Source organism: Delphinapterus leucas, chromosome 3, assembly GCF_059928025.1.
Source record: "Delphinapterus leucas isolate spDelLeu-1000000601 "Yukka" chromosome 3, BTC_Dleu_Yukka2, whole genome shotgun sequence".
In the NCBI taxonomy this organism is placed as follows: domain Eukaryota; kingdom Metazoa; phylum Chordata; class Mammalia; order Artiodactyla; family Monodontidae; genus Delphinapterus; species Delphinapterus leucas.
Window position 1 is genome coordinate 117,565,308 of NC_143131.1, and position 21,347 is coordinate 117,586,654.

General features: G+C 46.6%; 2 protein-coding genes across 5 annotated transcripts in view; one reads left to right on the forward strand and one right to left on the reverse strand.

Moving 5' to 3' along the window:
- SIL1 (SIL1 nucleotide exchange factor) overlaps window positions 1-20,547 on the reverse strand; it is a 313,491-nt gene extending 292,944 nt beyond the window's left edge. Inside the window, exons 1-3 of one of the 4 annotated variants that reach the window (XM_089908485.1) lie at window positions 20,451-20,535; window positions 19,490-19,673; window positions 7,541-7,706 (exon numbers count right to left, since the gene is read on the reverse strand). In XM_089908485.1, the coding sequence (XP_089764611.1) occupies window positions 7,541-7,572 (32 nt within the window). In that variant the 5' untranslated portion in view covers window positions 7,573-7,706; window positions 19,490-19,673; window positions 20,451-20,535. Of the gene's footprint in view, window positions 1-7,540; window positions 7,707-19,489; window positions 19,674-20,450 lie in introns of all 4 variants that reach the window. The other 3 variants (XM_089908488.1, XM_022588914.3, XM_089908487.1) reach the window with 3 other exon arrangements.
- A 57-nt stretch (window positions 20,548-20,604) lies between these two features.
- The window catches only part of MATR3 (matrin 3), a 49,750-nt gene continuing 49,007 nt past the window's right edge, over window positions 20,605-21,347 (forward strand). The window contains exon 1 of the mRNA XM_089908477.1: window positions 20,605-20,673. The gene's annotated coding sequence lies outside the window, so the exon portion shown is untranslated. The remainder of the gene's footprint in view (window positions 20,674-21,347) is intronic.

A 21,347-nucleotide genomic window follows, 5' to 3' on the forward strand; every position in this document is an offset into this window, starting at 1 on the left:
CACTAAGCCTCTGAATCTCCTTCTCCCTCCCACCAGTCCTCTTTTGGGGAACAGCCCGCTGCTCTGTGGGCAGAGCGTGATGCCTCCATCACTCCTCCCTCTAGTGACTCATCCTCAAGACTGGGGGTGGCAGGAAGTGTCAGGGCCCTAGAGTTGCAGCCCCATCCGGATTCTGGCAGCTTAGAGACATCCTGTCTTCTTCCCTCCTCCCCCCACCCCCGCCACCTCCTCTACTTCCAGCTCTGACTCTTGACATTTCTATGTAAGAGACATCCACCCCGCTCAAAACTCTTGTTGCCTTTCCATTGCCTCCTCCGGTCCCCCAGCTCCGGCCCCCAGGGGTTGCTGGGGTGAAACAGCTTGATCTCTAGGGGAGCAGGCACAGCCCAGATTTAGGGGCCCTTTCTTGGGGAAGGTGGCCAAGTAAGAGCTATATCCCCACAGCCAGGCCTTTGAAGGGTATTGCCCATGATGTAGAAAGCATTCTGAGCAACACTTAAAACAACAACAAAATTATTTTACTACCTACTAAGAACTTCATAAGTTTTCTCATTTATTCCTCACAACAACCCTGTAAAGCAGGTACTATTATCACTGCCATTTTGCAAGTGAGAAGAGTGAGGGGAATTAATTTGGAAAGTAGAAGACCGGGACTGAAATCCAGGACTCTTTACCACCAGGCTTTTCTGCCTGTTTGGGAACAGAGGGCAGTGTAGTCCTCCTTGAGCACAGCCTCTGAGTAATGTAGGGCAGCACATGCAATCCTGAGGCCCTCGGTACAGCTGCCCTGAAGTCTGACTGGGGCTAAGGGCTTTGACCCTAGCCTGCCTTCCTATTCTCATTGCCTCTGTGGACCTGTCCCACTCTCCACTCCTGAGAGGTGGGAATGTGGAGGGCTACTCCTAGGATTCTCATCCCCCTCAGGAGTTTATCTTCCTATTAAACTTCTCGGACAAACAAACATCAACGTGCTTCTTGAGTGCCCAAGGGCTACTTAGAAAGAGAGAAAAGAAGGAGCATTGCTTATAGGTGCAGGCCAAAAGAAGGAGGTGACAGACACCCAAGCATGGGGTTAGCCCAGGCTTGCAGACAGAGCAGACACCTGTCACATCGAAGAGGCGCAGAGATGGCCCACGTGATAAGAGAAATAATAATACGGGGCTTCCCTGGTGGCGCAGTGGTTGAGAGTCCGCCTGCCGATGCAGGGGACACGGGTTCGTGCCCCGGTCCAGGAAGATCCCACATGCCGCAGAGCGGCTAGGCCCGTGAGCCACGGCCGCTGAGCCTGCGCGTCCGGAGCCTGTGCTCCGCAACGGGAGAGGCCACAACAGTGAGAGGCCCGTGTACTGCAAAAAATAAATAATAAAATAAAAAAAAAAATAATAATAATACCCTTGAATTATGTAGCACTTTATAATTCCTCAGGCACTTTACAAACATCTGATTCTCCCGATGACCTCCAGGGAGCCAAGGAGGCAGAAAGCATTTTTTATAAGCTGTCGCCACCTGTCAAGTTTTCCCCCCAGAGGAGGAAAGGAAGGAGGCAGGCAAGGCAGTGAGTGAGTTAACCAAACCCAAGCCCCAGTGGGTAACTGATAGCTTTAATGGTGACTTTATCCTCAGACTCCTCAGATATCATATTTCCATTGGATTACCACGTTTACATAACAGTGCAGGGTGAGAGACCCTGATAAATCTTCTCTGCATGGGGATGAATACAGTGGAAATGTACCCTGTTAATTATCCATTTGTTTTACTACACTCCTACCCTTCAGTTTAGGGAGGAAAGAGCAAGGCTATTGCTTTATGAAGGGAGGGAGGAAAGGAGGGAAAAATGGAAAAGGGATGGAGGAAGATCAGACATCTGGAAAGAGAGGAGTGAATGAGAGGGTTAGAGATGGAGAGAAAGGGAGAGCTTTGGGCAAGCTGGAAAGAGGAAGCGAGGAAGCAAGGAAGGAAAGAAGGAAAGCCATCTCAGCAGTCAAGGGTTTAGTGGTGAAAGGGATGGAATGATTCTGAGCCACGTGGCTAGCTGCTGGGGAGCAGCCCACAGTAGTGGGGGTGAAAAAGATTCAGAGGTTTTTTGGCTGGCTCTCACCTTTGTAGCTGGTCAGAGAGGCTGGGAAAGGAGAGCCACAGGGCACAGGACTCCTTTTAAGTCTACTTAATGTGTTATCAGAAACCTCTCTGAACCTCTTCCCATCACATCCCACCACTTTCCATCCCCCTATATCCAGAGAACAGGTGGGCTTCTAGGGGCATCAGGACTGACCTCTAAGAATCCCTGGGCCTGAAGTCTTTCTGATCCAGAGGACTGGATTTCGGTCCCTGCTCTGCCACTAATTTAGCTGGATGATTTTACTCCCCTAAACTCTCAGCTTCGGTTTCTCTATTGGTAAAATGGGAATTTATTTTTCCATCCAACAAGTATTGACTGACTGTACACCAGGCATTTTCTATAGAGCAGAAAACAAGATAGATAATAGTCCTTTCCTTCAGAGAAAGACAATCCAACGAAGGTAACAAAACTTTGTCCGAGAAACAGGCCCTGCCCACATTAGGATACAAGAGATGAGCGCTCACTCTGTGCCAGGCACGTGCTAAGCGCTTTATGTATTAACTCCCATAATCCTCACACCAACCCAGTGAGAACGGTCCTGTTATTAACCCCATTGCACAGATGACAACACCCTAGTTGGGGCAGCCTCCCCAACACACCCCATCCTGCTATTTCATTTTCTTCACAGAATTTACCACTATCTACAATGAACTTGTTAACTCACTTGTGTGCTTATTGCCTTATTCACATCTATATCCCAAACATCTTGAGCAGTTTCTGACCCAAAGGAGGTTCTCATTAACTGTATGTTGAAGGAATGAAGGAACAAAGGGATGAGGAGCTCCTGGGGAGTGAATGCCACCCTGCCCTCCACGCAGGGTGATGACGAGGGAGATCTGAGGGCAGGTGCTGGAGGTGCTCTATCACTGCAGACATGGAGGGGGCTGTAATCAGGTGACCATTCTTTAGTGAGGAAGAAGCACCTGTTCTTCTCCCTATTCTTCAGCTGTCTTCTTTTTTGTAACTTCCCTCACATGTTCTGCCTCTTCTGGTCCCATGATTAATTATGCTTCCTCTAATTGTATCCTCCTCAATTTCTTTGTCTCACTCTCATTCTTGTTCTTTTTGCTTCCCTGCTTCCTTGTTTCTCATTGAGAGAAAGCTCATCCAAAGAATTGCAGTTGGTGATTTCAGTGCCCTGCAGAGGGCACTTTTCTCCATCTGTAAAATGGGCAGACACTTTTAAAAAAAGAAAAAGGGCAGTTTTTTTGCAGTTTTTTGAACCAGTGCTGGTGGGTCTGTGGGAGAGGGGTCTCAGGACCACAGCACTGACCCTCCCACATCCTCATCCAGAGAAGCCTCACCAAAGCCTTAACCACAGGAGTCCCATAACCAACAGATAGCTACTTCCTCTCCCACTATGTGTGTTATTTACTTGTTACTTGCAGTAAATACCAATCAGAGGATAATAAGCCTGGCTTTCCCTCTCTCTTTGGGTTTTGAAAACTCCCCAATCCATTGCATAGCAGCTTCTGCCGAGGCTGTAACCAGCAAGGCCGTGGGTTAAGTGTAGAGAACCATGTCACCACATGGTTGGTCGTATTGTTACCAAAAGTGGGATCTGGCTGCTCACAGCTCTAAAGCCAATAAAGAGGCAAGGTTGGTGGAAAGGAAAGTTTGCTTTATTTCAGAGGCTGCCAACTGGGGGAGGGGGGGAGGGGTGGGGGGAGGGGGGAGGGGGAGGGGTGGGAGGGGGCAGACTCCTGTTGTCCAAAGGCCAACACCCCCCACCACTGACAATCAGGGGGCAAGAGCTTTTATAGGCAGAGGGAGGGGGCTACGTGCTGAAACAGCACAGTCAGCTCTGACGGTCATCTTGAAATTGGTCATGCAGTGGTCTGACCAGCGTCATCTTGATTGTTTTAGGTACAGTTAATCTTCAGTTCCAGAGTCCATTTGTCCCCATTTCTTTGAGGGAAAGTTCTCGGAATTTTGGCAACTTATGTCATGGTACAGTCTGGTCATGATGGAGTTAACTTCTTCCACCTGGTGGGGGTTTCAGTATCTGCAAGACAGCTCCCAGGATATGGCTCAGAATATTATCTATAGCCCTTGAGGAGGAACTAAAGGTCCTTGACTTTGTTTAATGACTAAACTATGATTATTTGGTCTTAGTTGACTGTTTTCCTTTGCTTCAGCATTTTCTCACTTCTCTGATTAAACGTATTCTTTGGCTAAAGTTTTTCTACAGACAAAAGGCAGGCACAGGCTTCCCTGGTGGCCCAGTGGTTGAGGGTCCGCCTGCCGATGCAGGGGATGCGGGTTCGTGCCCCGGTCCGGGAGGGTCCCACATGCCGCGGAGCGGCTGGGCCCGTGAGCCGTGGCCGCTGGGCCTGCGCGTCCGGAGCACAGGCTCCACGGCGGGAGAGGCCACGACAGTGGGAGGCCCGCGTACCGCAAAAAAAAAAAAAAAAGGCAGGCAGAAGACATGGCAGGGGAAGGACCATAGGTTCCTACTCCATTTCAGTATATCAGAGTGGTTGGGAAGTGAGCCTGATGATTCAGACAGCCCTGAGTTTGAAGCCTGGCTTCTAAGTGAGTAGACTACAGACGGCAAGGGCAGAAGTTGTGTGTCAGATGAATCCTTTTGTACTTTCCCCAAATCAGGCATTCCTCACAGGACCACCAGAGCCGCCCCCGTGTCAAGTCATTTTGGCCGGTCGAATTGGGATTATCTCTGCAGAAATGTCCAACCCACAGGATTCTGAGCTCCTCAAAAACTCAGTTTTTTTTTCTTTGTATCCCTAGAGCCATAAAAGCAGCACGTTGTCCAGACCCAAAGATACTCATTTACTCCCTCTAGACACTGCTATTCCTCAAGACTTTGTTATACTTAGCACCTACTGTGTGCCAAGCACCCTAAATATGTTATCTTTTTTAATCCTCATAATAGCCCTTGAGTTAGGGATTAACTGAGACAATAAGCATTATCTCTCACCTGGACTATGGAAGAGCCTCCTTCTAGAAGAACACTGAGTTCTTCCTCATTTGACACCCATAGTCTATTCACACAGCAGCCATAGATCCTTTTAAAATCATGTCACTCCTCTGCTCAAAACCCTTCAATGGCTCCCCATTTCACTCAGCATGAAGTCCAAAATCCTTACTACAGGATTCTGTAGTTCTGTAGTTCTACAGGGCCCTGTATTACCTCCCTAACCCCAGGTCACAAATTTTATGACCTCATGCCCTACCATTCTCCCCCTTCCTCTCTCTGGTAAGCCACACTGGCTTCCTGACAGTCCTCAAACATTGCTGCACACACTCCTGCCTCAGGCCCTTTGCACTGGCTATCCCCTGTGCCTACAAAGCTTTATCCTGAATATGTCCATGGCTTTCTCCCTTGTTTATTTCAAGTCTTTACTCAAGTGTCACTTTATAATGGAAACCTTCCCTGACTCCCCTGTAGTAATTTTAAAATATGCCTACAAATTATCCGATACTATTCCCTTCAAGAAGTAGAACTCGGGCTTCCCTGGTGGCGCAGTGGTTGAGAGTCCACCTGCCGATGCAGGGGACACGGGTTCGTGCCCCGGTCCAGGAAGATCCCACATGCCGAGGAGCGGCTGGGACCGTAAGCCATGGCCGCTAAGCCTGTGCGTCTGGAGCCTGTGCTCCGCAACGGGAGAGGCCACAGCAGTGAGAGGCACGCATACCGAAGAAAAAAAAAAAAAGAGAGAGAAGTAGAACTCAATTCTGCTCGCCTTGAATGTTGGTCCAACTTAGTGACTGCTTTCTAAAGAATAGAATATGGCATAACAATGTGTGACTGCTAAGACAAAGTCACAAAAGGCATTATGATTACCCTAGTCTGATCAGGAGAAAACATCAGACAAGCCCAAATTGAGGGACATTCCACAAAACACTTCATCAGGACTTTTCAAAATTCTCAAGGTCATGAAAAACAAAGAAAGACTCAGAAACTGTCACTGATCAAAGGAGACTAAGGGAACATGATGACTAAATGCAACATGTCATCCTGGATTGGATCCTAGAACAGAAAAAGGACATTGATGGAAAAACTGGTGGAATCTCAATAAAGTCTATAGTGTAGTTAATAGTAGTGTACCAATGTTAATTTCTTAGTTTTGACAAATGCACCATGTTTATGTAAGATATTAATGTTAGAGGAAGCTGGGTAAGTGTATACGGGAACTCTCTGTACTATCCTTGCAACTTTTCTGTAAATCTAAAATTATTGCAGAATAAAAAGTGGCTTCTTCATTGCTCTCTTTCTTGGATCACACACTGCCATGCCATGGGGATACTCAAATAGTGAGGACCACGTGGTGAGCAACTGAGGCCTCCAGTCAAAGCCCTGTGAGCCAACCATCTTGGAAGATCCTTCAGCCCTAGTCAAGGCTTCAGACACTGGGGTCTTGACTGACACCTTGATTGCGCCTTCGAAAGAGACCCTGAGCCAGAAACGCCCAGCTAAGCCACTCCTGACCCTCAGAAACCGTGAAAGATAATAAATGTTTGTTGTTGTTTTAAAGCTCTAAGTTTTAGAGCAATTCATTATGCAACAATAGATAACTAATATATGCCCCTATCTAAAATAGTCTGCTTATGGTCACATTCGACCCCCTTTCTGGCCTTAATTTTCTTTATAGCACTTACCACCTGACACAGAACAAGTTTGTTTACTTAACTTGGTCTCTACACCAGAATGTGAGCTACATGGGACTGGAAACTTTGTTTTATTGATGTCCCCAGCACCTAGAACTGTGCCTGACACACAGCAAATGTTCAATAAAGGATAGTTGTTGTAGTTATTATTATTGGATAATAGAGGGTTCCCTGTCCTCACCTGGAAAAAAAAAAACCCTGCCCCTGGGATTTGGGGTGGAAGATGGGGGGCAATGTGGCACTGGGAAATGTGAGCAGAGATGAGTATGAAACCCTGACTTCTGAGTCCAAGTTCCTCATCCACTGAGATCCCTTAGACAAGCTCTTCCGCTCTCTGGGTCTCTATTTCCTCACCTATTAAATTCAAAAGAGGACTTCCCTGGTGGTCCAGTAGTTAAGACTCCGCATTTCCACTGCCGGGGGCACGGGTTCAATCCCTGGTTGAGGTACTAACATCCTGCATGCCTCGCGGTGCAGCCAAAAAATATAAAATAAAATTCAAAAGACTGGGATGACCTACAAGTCACCAAGATTTCTTTTAGCTCTAATAGCCAATGATTCTAAGGGCGAGCTGGGAGAAGGAGGCACAAGAGTTCAGTTCTGGAGATGGAGGAAAGGAGAGGGATGAAGAATACGTTTATCTTCCACAGGGACCAGGCAGAACCTGCCTCCCTTTGAGCTGTACCAACTGCCTGGAAACTTTTTGCATTTGATCATCTACTCCTTTGCCCTGAGGCCCTGCTGCCCCTCTTCCCTCCTCTGCCAATCCTTCCCAGGGGCTGGGTTACCTACCTGTGTCTCCAGGCTCCCATTGCCCTTCGCATAAGCCCTCATAAGGCACTTTCCACAGAGTATAGTAATGGGACCTTTGTGTCCTGGAACCTCATCTCCTAATAGAAACAAGTAAGTCCTGGGGAACACTCCCAGGCTTGCAATTCCCTCCCAGAGAACGCGGACCCTAAAGGGAGAAAGGAAAGAGAAAATGAGGGAGAGGCTGGAAGACCAGGTATGTGCTGGGACTCCCCTAAACCCTTCCCCTTTCCCTCTTCTCCAGTCTTAGCCTCACTACCAAGAGAAGCATGCCTACCAGCCTGCCTGCCCCTCACCTAAGTACTCTGTCAAATGCCACTTATTTGAGTCATATTATCTTTCCCTGTTCCTCCCTCCCTTAGTCGCCCATGCCCCTCCCACAACAGACTCACCCTAGGTCCCCTCTTAACGTGTGCCCCAGGTCTCTGAAAGCTTCCTGGTATATTGGTATGAAGTCATTTTCTCTCCAGAAGAATAGCTCATGTAAACACTGAAGAACCTGGTATGTTCTGGGAATCAGAGGTAGTAGCGTGTGTTATGTTTAGTCTGTTAGGTGAGGTTGGGAGTAATGGAGATGAGGCAGGACAGATAGGCAGGAACCAGCATTGGTGGAGGATTTTGTCTCATAGGCCATGGAAGCCAATGAAGAATCTGTACAGGTTGGAATTCACTTCCCTTCTACTCGGCCCACCTCACTTACATCCCTTCCTATCTCTTTCCCCCCACATCCCATTTGGCTCATATCATAATCTCAATAACACCAAAAATTTATTGAGAACCTTCACTGTGTAAGCTTTCTGTTCACATTACCTCATTTCAACTTTTCAGCATCGATGAGGTAGACGTTATTATTGTCCCCACTTCATAGGTGAGGAAAATGGCTCCAGTAAGTGATTTGCCCAAAGTTGCAAATCAAGGAAGAAGCAGAGCCCAATTTCTTAAGCATTACACTAATTGGTCCATGCTCTCTGGCCTTTTCCAAATCTCTTCTTTGGGGGAAAAATTAGAGATGTCCATAGGAGGTTTTGAGGTCTGGAGACAGAACAGGAAAAGAATCCAGAGACTAGAGAATGCTGGAAGAGAGAGTTCCAGGCTCTGATGGGGCCTATCTCACCCAGCTTTGCTACCTGGCTGTGCTTGGCAGGCAGTCTTTTTCTATTTTCCCCACTCCTTGTCTTGGTCCACTTGCTTCCTCCAGTTCCCACATCCTCCTTCACCTCCTTGGATACTGTTTGCCCTTGTCCTTCAGTTTCTGGGTAATACGTTTGTTCTGAAGATGCCTGCCTCTGGAAGCCTCCAGATAATTCAGGTATCTGGAGAGGATCGCCATACCTCCCCCCTCTTCCCCCAACTCTAACAAAAGGGGTCACCCTGGGCTTCCAAGGCTCTTCAGCAAAGGTTAGCTCCTCTCTATCTCATCTCCTAACACCTACCCCATGCCCTCTCACAAGCTAAAAATACATAACCACACAAGCTTCTCAGCACATGACAAGTTCTTGAAATCTTTGCACAGGCATTTTCTCTCTCAGGAATGCCAACATCCCCTCCACCCCAAGTTTGTTACCAGGAAAACTCCTAATTATCCCCAGTCTTGACTCAAACATGACCTTTATCCCCACTGATATCATCACCATTCAGGCTGTTATTCCTTGCCTGGACTACTCCCTCACTGGTTTCTAGGATGCCACTCTGGCCCTACACTATCCATTTCCCATACTGTACCCAGAGTGATCTTTCTAGAATGTAAACTTAATCTTATCACCTCCTTTCTTAAAACTTTTAAATGGTTTCCCATGCCGTCAAGGTAAAGCCATAATCCTTAACCTGGTGTGGCGGCTCTTTCACCCCACTCCCACCCACTTCTCTAGATGCGCGTCTTTCAGCTGAGCCTGCCACCATACTAGTACTCCAGCCAGATTTCCTGACACTTTTTCTCAGTTCCTTGAAACTTGCCTGTTCTCTCTTGACCCTACACGATGTTCCCTTGGCCTGGAATTCTCTTTTCCTTCTCCTTCCCTAGCTGACTTCCACTAACCCTTCAAGCAGGTCTCGGCCTGAACTCACTTCACCACTGAGCCTTCCAGAACCCCCCAGACTAGGCGAGCTGCCTCTGCTTTCTGCCCCCAGTGTCCATTATTTCCCCTAAGACAGCATTTATCCTGTTACTACCCATTTATTTATTCATATCTCCCAGACCCAACTGCGGGCCTACTTTATCCCCTGCTATAACCCAGAGTCTAGTACTAATGGGCTCTCCATGAACAACTGTTGAAGTGGTGAGTGAACAAAGCCTTCTCTGTCTTAACAGTGCAGACTCAGACAGCCACTGCAGCTTCAACCGCCACCATCCACATAGTTACTATTATGGATTACTGCTTCTCTGGGTGTTCCTCTCTCTTTATGGACTGGGATGGCACCTTTCACGTTAGTACTCCAACACCTAATACAGAGCATAGCATTCATCCTTCCATCCATCCTCTCATTATTGTTTTTAACAAAATATGTATTATCTACTATGTACTAGACACTATGGATGCGGCAGTGAACAAGATAGACAGTCCCTGCTGTCAAGTTCACAATCTAGTGGCATATATGGGTAACTAGTGAACAGGAGGTTGAGTGGATCTCAGTCTTATTGGGAAGCCCCTGAGGGCTTTCCTCTCCATAGCTACAAAGCAAGGAGCACAGGCTCTGAGGGGGGAGATATATTCTCTTGGTGACCTCTGGGCCTCCCTTTTTACAGGTTTTCTTGGGGCCAGCCATCAAACAGCAGCAGCAGCAGCAGGGAGGAAGGGAATGAGGGAGGGTGGACCGAGTGGAGAGGGTCAAAGCCCCTAAAGACGGGCAATGGTGTTGCAGCCCAGTGCCCACAGGCACTCTGCCGGGGCAGTTTGGTAACTGGCTTTCCTTGCTATCCTGGAGCAGAGAAAGAAAGAGATCCACAAAGGGAAAGACATCAATGGACACAGGTGACAGACGAAAAAGGAAGAAGAGAAAAAGTGGAACAGAGAGGTGAAGGAAGAGGAGTCAGAAATACAGAGAGAAGAAAGGAGACTGAGGCACAAAAAGAAGGCCTGCGGGACTGAACCCTCTCTGTGTTGCTAGGAGAAAGCTCTGGGGCTTGACTCCTCATTCAGGTCACTAGGGAGAAAAGAGATTCAATACTGAGTCCTTAGGATTCCTCAGATGCTTTCCAGAGCCCTCTGACCCCTCAAATTGTCTTTGGCCCCATCTGGTCATCCCAGGAGGCTTCTGCCAGGGACCTGTCAGCCCCCCAACCAGGATATACTCTGTGCAGACCCTCACAAGCAAGGGATAGGCGGTGATGGAAAAACACAGTAGCTCTGGGCACAGCAACCTCTGGTTTTCATCTTTTTCAGACAGGATCGTAGAAAAGACCCTACATTCATCATCTGTTTCCTAACTGGGGCTCCAAGCTCTACTCTCTGAGATACCAGCCTGACCATATCCCAATCTGCAGGCACAGAGCAGAAACTTCCTGAGCTGGGAGCTGGGGAGGCAGGGGTCCCCACCCCAGGAACTCCCAGATGCCAAGCAGGAGTCTGAGTTCTTAATTGTGCTGCTGCTCTTGCCAGCAGTCTGGGATGCTCGCTCCTGAGGCTGCGATGCCATCTGCTGCTCAACTTAGGAAACTGGCTGACTCCGGCTGCATAGCCAAAGCTGAACCTGGCAGGAGTCGGCAGGAGACCTGCCTGGGTCTCAGGAGGCCATGTCTTTGTCTCTGAACAGACCCAATGCTGGGCCTCAGGGACAGAGCAAATACTCTCTTCCCTGTCATCATTCTTTTTAGACCAGGCAGGAAGCCTTCACAAGAAGATCCATGAGAGTGTGGAGGGGTAGGTGGGCTGTCTCTGCCCTTCGTAAAAGTCCAGTGTCATCTCAAGGTTAAATTGCCCAGAGAGGTCCTAGCCTGCCTTTGAAGTTTTACAGCTTTCCTCAAAGCATTTTTTTTCTTTGCAGGTTTAACTACGATTATTCCACGTTGCGTTAACTGGGTGAATGAAATAATGAGCCCAGGCCTAGAGGAAGTAGGGCTTTGAAGAAAGAAACATGCTCCTGCAGAATTGAAATAAGACCTTCAGGCCCACAGTGGGTTTCTGAAGCTCCCGCTCTCTGTGTGTCCCTGTTCAGGCCTCAACCCACATGGGGTTGTGAGCTCCAGTGTTTTGGGAGACACATGCTAATATGTGGCACACATCTGTTGAAGTATTGGTTATTTTGAGGACGTTTTCTTCCTTAAGCCAGTTATGGTAGCCAGCCTCCATCTCCTGATATTCATATACTTGTAGTCCCCTCCCACATAGCACCAGGGTTTATCTGTGAGACTAGCACAATATAACAGAAGTAAAGGTATGTAACTTCCAAGATTAGATTATAAAAGATACTGTGGCTCCCCCTTGGTTACTTTCTTTCTGGGGGAAGCCAGTTGCTATGTAGTGAACAGCCCTATGGAGAGACTCATGTGAGGGAACTTAGGCCTTCTGTCAGCAGCCATGTGAGTGAGCTTGGATGCAGATCCTCCAGCCTCAGGCAAGCCTTCAGGTGACTGAGGCCCTAGTGGACAGCCTGACTGCAGCCTCACGAGTGACCCTGAGCCAGCTCAGCTGAGCTGCTCCCAGTTCCTAACCCCCAGAAGCTATGTGAGATAAGCTTTTGCTGTTTTAAACTCTTCAAGTTTAGGGTAATTTGTTATGTAGTAACATAATAGACCTGTCATATGGTATTATTAATATTGTATCATGGCATATCATCTGCATTATATCACTTCATTTCCTTATAAGAGCTGGCATCTGGACCCCAACCCCTCAATCTCTCTAACCTCATCTCCTGCCACCCCACCCTCTCCTGAGCTCACCCTCACCCTAGGCTCACTCCTGCCTGAGGCCCTTTGAACTTGCTTTTATCTCTGCTGGAGCACCCTCCTAGGCACCCTAAACCTCTGCATGGTCACTCCCTTATCTCCTTCAGGTCTTTATTCAAACGTAGCCTTTTCAGTATAGCCTTCCTTGACCCCCCTGCACCCCTCATCTGCAACTCCCACATCTGCCTATCATTTTCTCTATTTTTATTCTTAGCCCTTATGATTATAAGGCATATATATATATATAATGTAACATATATAACAGAATATATTTTACATATTTATCTCATATAACTTCTATCTCCCCCACTAGAATGTAAGCTCCGTGAAGGCAAGAATTTGTGTTTTTGTCTATTTTGGTCACTGCTCTGTCCCCAGCACCTGGAATAGTGATAAGCACATCATAATAGATGTGCAATACATATTTAGTTGAATGGGGAAAAAATGAATGTCATAATTCACTACTTATAGTATGTATGTCTTTTAGATCCTATATCGTATATCACATGCCATATTATGATGTCACATATATATTATATTTAAACACAGTACAAGGCAGTGCAGAGAGAGTAGGGCCATAAACAAGAAGACCTAGCTTTGCTTGCTGGTTAGCTATGTTACTATGAGTTAGGCATGCAATCTCTCTGTGCCTCAGTTTTACTCATCTATAAAGTGAGGCTATTATAACTTCCCTGTCCTATCACAGGGTAGTTGTAAAAATCAAATGATGATGAATGTTACAGCATTTTAAAAAAACCTAGCACATGCTATGATTGTTTCTGAAATGTGTTCCAAAGACCACCTGTCCCAGGATATGCTCTGTGGAGAAGAAAAAAGATCACGAGGTTTGGGAAAATGGGTTCCAATATTCTAAGCACCCCCTTCCCCATGGACACTCACGATTCATTAGCATATGAAAGGCTCTGAAAATCCTGCCTGAAAGGTCTTCCCTCAAGGTACCTGACTACACTTGCCGAAACCTTGCTCTCTAAATATACAGAGCAGCACCTTTGTTAGCAGCATAATACTGTTACTTTAGAAGAAGGAATTCTAAAGTTTTTGGAACCGAAATCCCAGTGGGGTAGGCGATGAGATCCCACAGCTGATATAGACTGGGGGGGGGTAATGGAGAAAATGAAATGGAGGCGGCAAGAGAGAGGAGGGAAGGAAAGCGAGAATAAGGAAAAGAAGGAAGAAGAAAGAAAAATGGTGGTAAAGGAGGAACGGACAACTAAAATAATGCCCTTTGAAAAGAAATCAGCAGAACAAAGGCAACCTGAAATTTCCTGTGGGTGGGAGCGGGGGAATGAATCCAGGAACTCTGGTGTCGCCTGCCGAGCGGGGCTTATTCCTTTGAGTTCTGCCTCTGCCAATTTCTGCAGTTGGAGCTCAGGCTTCCTTTTCAGTTTCAAAGAACCTCTGATTGAAGAGATCTCTTCTTTATCGGGGGGGTGGAATCAGGTAAACCAAATCAGCAGCGTCTCAATTTAGTGTATTTATTAAGTGCCTGGATGGCAGCTGCCATTTTTCCTTTCCTTGTGAGCAATAAGCCTTCTTGGCAGCATTCATCTCCCCAGAGGACGCCTGGCTTGGAAAAGGAAGAAGAACAGCAATTCCTCCTGAAAAGATTCCCTAGGCTAAATGGGACATGAAGAGATTGGCAGGTTTACCTCCAGGTCGACCTTCCCTAACCCAGTCTAAACAGGTACTCTTAGAAAAAAAAGATTCTGTAGCTCTCTGAGGCATCCACTCATGTTTCCAGCCCTCATGGTGAGGAAGTCCTTTGTTATACCTTACTTCAGTCTTTTTGTATAATTTCATTTTTTTACTGCCTTTCCTTTACCCCAGAATAAGGGAGTAATCTGTCATAAATTGCATGTATAGCGCAATTTGTAGTAACCAATTTCTCAGGGCATATGATTGGTTAACACCAACTGAAGAACCTCATTTCCCATCAAATGAGAGACTGGATTTTTTTTTTTTTTTGTAATTGTGAGATTTAAAGGTGGGATAAGGAGGTAATGGGAACGGAAGCAACATATGTTGGGCACCTGCCCCGTCCTTTATATATATGCTATCTCATTTAATCATCACAACAACCTAAAATGTAGTGATTACAATTCCCATTTTATAGGTAAGGAAACTGAGGTCCAGAGGTCAAACCACTAATATTTAAGTGGTGGAGTCAGAATCACATCCACATCTGACTGTCAAATCCATGTTCTCTCTACCCCAGGGGCTTGTACATAACACACAGAAACCTGTGTCTTCCATTTCCTTGCATTCCTCCTGATATATTTAGTTTCTTCTTTAACCCCACAAACATGCTGGGATTTGGGCTGTTTTCACGTGCACATTTACTTCAGGTTAAACTTAGCATCAGAAGGTGCCAGTAACTCCCTCAAGGCTTTCCTGTGACCAAAACCGAACTCAATCTACCCGATGTCCACCTGCCTCATCAGACTGTAATCTCCATAATGGTAAGGACCACGTCTGTCTTATTCACCACTGTATTCTCCTAGTGCCCAGCACAGGACCTCGTAGATATTCAATATTTGTTGAATGAATGAATAAATGAATGACAAAGGCAGACAAAAGACTCCATAAAGCAAGAGAAGAGAACTTAAGATGAAGATTAAAAAGGCCAACATTTATTTTAAAGAAGAAGCAAAGAAGAGGAGAGATAGCCAGGAAGAGAATGAGAGACAGCAAGATAAGAAAATTCAGCACAAACAAGCAAGATAAAAATAGCCTCTTGCCACTGTCCTTTTAAAATTACTTTCTATATTTGAGCCCAAGTGACAAGTGAAATCTCCTCAGTAATTTCCCATGTGTTCAGCTTAATGAATTTCCGGCACATGGTTTCAGTACTGGAGGGCCAATTTGGACACTGTGGGGGTGGGGGTGGTATGGAAATAGACTAACTAATTGAGTCTAGAAACCAAATGAAGGGGTGATTGGAAGCATGTGAGGAGGGAGCCAAGTCTTGGAACTTGCTCAACAACAAGAAGGACAGGGAATTAGTCTTGCTCTAGCTGATGTCACCATGATGTTTCCCTACATGCCATAGAGGGAGCCCAGGATCCCAGGATGCTTTGCAACTATTCTTTGTACCACATTGCCTATCTTCTATCTATTTATTTAGGCTGCGTGGGATCTTTGTTGCTGCAGGCAGGCTTTCTCTAGTTGTGGCGAGCGGGGGCTACTCTTCGTTGTGGTGCATGGGCTTCTCATTGCAGTGGCTTCCCTTGTAGCAGAGCATGGGCTCTAGGCACGTGGGCTTCAGTAGTTGTGGCACATGGCCTCAGTAGTTGTGGCTCGCAGGCTCTAGAGCGCAGGCTTCAGTAGTTGTGGCACACGGGCTTAGCTGCTCCACAGCATGTGGGATCTTCCCAGACCAGGGTTCGAACCCACGTCCCCTGCATTGGCAGGTGGGTTCTTAACCATGTGCCACCAAGGAAGTCCCCACATTGCCTATCTTCTAAAGAGCTTTATCTGTTTATATAGAGGGTAGCCTATTAGCAACTTAATTTCAACCATTGGAAAAATAAAGAGACTAGCTCTTTCCACATACCTTCTACACAGTAGGTACACTGTAAATCTTAAACCGGAACATTATGAGAGAGTCAAGTTAGGGAGGGGAAGTATGAGAATGCACAGTCTACCCCTCTGCATCTGTTTGTGCTGGCCACCCAAAGGCATTAATTTTCTCTGTATACTGAGAAAGGAACTCTGAAAGGCCACAAGACCCAGAATAAAAAGTCCCTTCTAGACCTTAAAATTGACAATGACCATGAGGCCCACAATTTTAATCAGAATTGCAGATCTTTTAGGTCCCTAGGTATGCTTCTTCTTGTTGTTTTAACACCTTTATTGAGATATAATTCACATACCATACAATTCACCCATTTAAAGTATACGATTCAACAGTTTTTATTATGCTCACAGATATGTGCAACCATCACCACAATTTTAGAACTTTTTCATCCCCTCAAAAAGAAACCCCATGGGATGCTGGGCCCCATGCCTTTAAGCAAACACAGTAGCTCCTCCCCCTGCATCTCTGCCTCACCGGCCTTGGGGGGATGGTTCCACCATGGTGTCAATGCAGAAATGAGTACAGAAAGAACTGTTGGCTTTGCAAAATGAGCCACCTCCTGGAATGACTTTAAATGAAAAGAGTGTTCAAAATTCAGTTACACAATGGATTGTAGACATAGAAGCTGCACCAGGTACCTTATAGGAAGGGGAAAAATTTCAACGTCTATTTCCGTTTAGTAGTTGATATCCTTTTGACTCTCCTCAGTTATAATTAATTCCCCATGGGACTTCTCTGGTGGTCCAGTGGTTAAGAATCCACCTTCTAATGCAGGGGACGCAGGTTGGATCCCTGGTCCAGGAACTAAGATCCCACATGCCAGGGGCAGCTAAGCCTGTGCGCTCTAGAGCCCGCACACCACAACTAGAGAGAAGCCCGCGTGCCGCAAGAAAGATCCCGCATGCTGCAACTAAGACCCAATGCAGCCAAATAAATAAATAAATATTTTTTTTAAAAAAAGAAACCCCATAACCTTTAGCTATCTCACCACCCCCCCTCAACCTAAGCAACCCCTAATTTACTTTCTGTCTTTATAGATTTTCCTGTCCTGGACTTTCATATGAATGGAATTAAGCACTGTGTGGTCTGGCTTCTTTAATTTAACATAATGTTTTCAAGGTTTATTTAGGTTGTAGCTTCATTTCCTTTTATGGCCAAATAATATTCCACTGTATAGATATACCACATTTTGTTTATCCATTTGTCAGTTAAAGGACATTTGGGTTGTTTCAAATTTTTGGCTCTAATGAATAATGCTACTACGAACATGTGTGTACAAGTTTTTGTGTAGACATATATTTTCATTTTCTTGGGTATATACCTAGGAGTGGAACTGTTGAGCCATAAAGTAATTCTATGTTTAATAATATGAAGAACTGCCAGACTGTTTTCCAAAGCAGTTGCACCATTTTACATTCCCACCAGCAGTGTATGAGGGTTCCAATTTCTCTACATCCTTGACAATCTAACTATGCTTTTGAGAAATAAGGACTTCCCTGGTGGTCCAGCGGCTGAGACTCTGTGCTCCCAATGCAGGCGGCCCAGGTTGGATCCCTGGTCAGGGAACTAGATCCCACATGCCGCAACTAAGAGTTCACATGCTGCAGCTAAAGATCCCACACGCCACAATGAAGAACCTGTGTGCTGCAACTAAGACCCAGTGCAGCCAAATAAATAAACAAATAAAAATTTAAAAAAAGAAATAAGGACTACTGCAGGGCCCCACTCTAACTTTGGTAGCTATTACAGAGCAGCAGCAAGGAGTACAGGGATGCAGGAGAGATCCCTCTTCTACTCTAAGCCTTTAAGATCAGCCAGAGGGAATACTGCCATCTCTAGTACCCTTCCTGACTCCCCAGGCTACGTTAGCTGCCCCCTGACATATGCCCAAGGATACCTATACTACTTATCTTTCTTCCCCACTAGGCTGTAAGCTCTAGGCAGGCAGGAATTTCTATTCCTCTGACTTTATTTTTTAATTTAATTTAATTTTTTATAAATTTATTTATTTTTGGCTGCATTGGGTCTTCGTTGCTGCGTGCAGGCTTTCTCTAGTTGCGGCGAGCGGGGGCTACTCTTCGTTGTGGTGCGCAAGCTTCTCATTGCAGTGCCTTCTCCTGTTGCAGAGCACAGGCTCTAGGCACGTGGGCTTCTGTAGTTGTGACTCGCGGGCTCTAGCGCGCAGGCTCAGTAGTTGTGGCGCACGGGCTTAGTTGCTCCACGGCATGTGGGATCTTCCTGGACCACGGATCAAACCCGTGTCCCCTGCACTGGCAGGCAGATTCTTAACCACTGTGCCACCAGGCAAGTCCTATTCCTCTGACTTTATATGCAGCGCCTGAACAGGATCTGATAAATGGTAGATGGTCAGTAAATGTTGATGGGCAGATTAATTGAAGAAATGATTAAATATTTCTCTACTGGTGATTCCTGCCCAGGGAGGAGAGGAAAAGACCAGTCTCGGGGCCGAAAGACATCAAGTAAGGAAGCAAGAAGGAGAGGATAAATGAAGGAGAAAGGGAAAGGCAGGCAAAAAGCTTGGAAACCTAGTGTTCCTTGGGGCCAGCCTTTCGATTATGAGGTCAAACTCAGAGCTCATGGACCTTCCCTAATCCTTTGCCTTTCATCTCGCTGCATCTTTTTTTTCTAGAAATTCTCCCTTTTCTTTTTTGTTATTCCTAACAATTCTGTCTTCGCAAGAATAAGAAACAAACAAAAAGGTAAAAAAGTAGTTGATATTATAAATAAAAGACCATATAAGTCAACTCACCAAAATGAATTCAGAATTTAAAAAGATGGAGATTAAGAAGGTTGACTATAAAGGATTTTTTAACTGAGAAATGAAGAAATCATAATCTAGGTTTTCCTCCAAAGGACACTGAACGGCCTATAGCTAAAAAAGGTGACCACATTTTCAATATCACATGAGAACATGGCACATCTCTCAGCCTTACTTATAATGTCTGGCCTTCCCTCCATCCTGCCTTCTCCCTGGACTGATCTGTGAAACCAGTTGTCTCCAGGTCATTTGGTCCCTCTCTCCTCAAAGGCCCTGGTATCTCCCTATTCTCAATTACTTCCTGTCTTTGCTCTGAAAGCACACATGCACACATTCACACAAACCTCATCCTTCCTTTTCATGAATCCTCAGGGTAGCTCTGCCTTCTCCATTTGGTGTATTTGGAACGAAAGAAAGCAAAATATATGAGATGCCAATGCAATTTCTCCTTTAGCAGAGCTCCGCAGGACAATTACCCACCCCATCTGCCCGGTTTTATAGTTCTCATAACCCTCCTTTATGAACACACTGTGAGCTGAATGCAGGCATTGATTATGGCAGCAGTCTTCAGCCACTTTCCTATTTAACTGCAAAGCAGAGCTTCTGCCTACCAGCCCAGCACTGATCATGTGACGTTTTTAATTACTGTATTTATGTAAGCCTTTTTCCTACCAGAGCCTGTGTCCAATTCCATCAAAACTGGGGAGAATTTGTGCTTGCCACTTCAGTGGCTCTCTGTCCTTAGGGCCTAAAGTCTTTTCCTGGAATCAATGTAGGACTCTTGGCTTTCTCAGCAGAGGTCTGGAAGGGTGGGGGTGTACAGGAAGCACATTTTTTTGTTGTTGTTATGAAATACCTGAGGAAATAGATAATAAAACATGTTGGCAGATAAGGGCATTGGCTGACTCCCAGGGGTTCACCTTAGGAAGGTGCCAGGTGAAATAGATCAGCAGAGCCAGTAGGATGCTGGAGCGATAGGAACGAAGTGGCTTTAGAATTTTGAGAATTATGGAATGGATTTCGGAATTACTGCTGCTGGGCCTTGCCCTTCTAGTCCTCAGCTTCACCGAATGTTCAGCAGGAGAGAATCATATTGACTCCAGATAGTGGGGGAAGGTTTAGTGTTCAAAAGAAATGCTGGCAACCTGGTGGGCAAAATGTGGCCTCTTTGGCTATTGTGCCACGGTGAAAGGCAAGTCTGGCAGAGAAAGACAGTACTCTTTAGTTGCTGCAGCTCAGCTAAGGATCCCACTACAGGGCCGCAGGGATGGTCCCGCAGGTTAGGCTGGAGTGACTAGCATAATCTAGCCGAAAACCTCCTGGAGAGATCCCAAAGACCAAGGTGACCTGTGCGGGAGGACGATCCGTTAGCCGAGTGACAGAACAGCTGAAGAAAGCCAGAAAGAGGATCTGCGTGGGAGGTGGAAAAAGCGTGGGCTGAGCTTGCTGCAACCGAAAGGCGCCACACGTGTGATAGGAACCCGCGGCCCTCGGTTTGGGCAGGCTGGAAGCACCGCCCCGCTAGGACACACCAAGTTTTCTCTTAAGCAGCCCCACACCCAGCGCCCTTTCCATGCGTAAGTAACAAATGGGATGGGTGTCAGATAATTGTAACGCTTGTTCGGATTCCTACCTTTTCTCTTCTGGGGTCTAGTTCCTGTTAAAGAGTATGCTCACCTCTGCCACAGCGCTCCCATTTTTCTAACTCTTTCCTGGGCGGGGTTTCTGGGCCCCGCCCTCTGAGGGCCCGCCCAGTAGCCGCCCCGGGGCGGGGCTCCCCTCGGCTCCCGGCTGCCCTTTCCCCTGCGGACTCTTCCCGAGCTGCAGTGTCCTCGCCGAGCTCCAGATACGCGCTGGTGAGTAAGGGCAAATAGGGGAGAGGCCTCGGAGGTTTACCAGCCAGGGGCGAGAGGCAGTTGTGCGGAGGCTTCTTCCGAGGCACGGGACGAAATTGGGGTTCGTTCCCTCGTGACCCCAGGTTCGGAGGGCGTGTTGAAGAGATGCTGGGGGATCGTACCCCCAGAGTCGCCCCCTGTTTCCTACTATCCCTACTGTCCCTGGAGAGTTCCCTAGAGCCGGTCTCGGAGAGTCTCGGTCCCCAGGCACCAGGGCCTGGGACTTGGGAAGGTTTCTGAGGAACACGTGTTCGGGTGGAGCTCGGTCAGTCCCTTCAACCCGAGCCCCTGAAAGGGGCAGGCTATTTTTGGATTCGTTTTTAGACCTGGACAATAAGCCCCCTCTATTTTCCTTTTCCTCTAAATTGTTTGGAGGCATTTAGGAGTGAAATTAGAGGATGGCTGGAAAAAAGTATGGTCTTAGATACTCTCACTTTATATATATAAGATAAATTGTAAGGGTGAGTGGGTAGAAATGTTTATTAACATTTTGCAAATATTTCGGTTATTGTTTTCAACCAGTAGTTGGGGTCGTTGGTAGGAATGGCAACCCAACTGCCTCCAGTTCCTTTCACACCGATTACTGCATCCAGTCATTTTTTAAGATGCTGTTTTATGGTTCTTCAAGAGGTCAC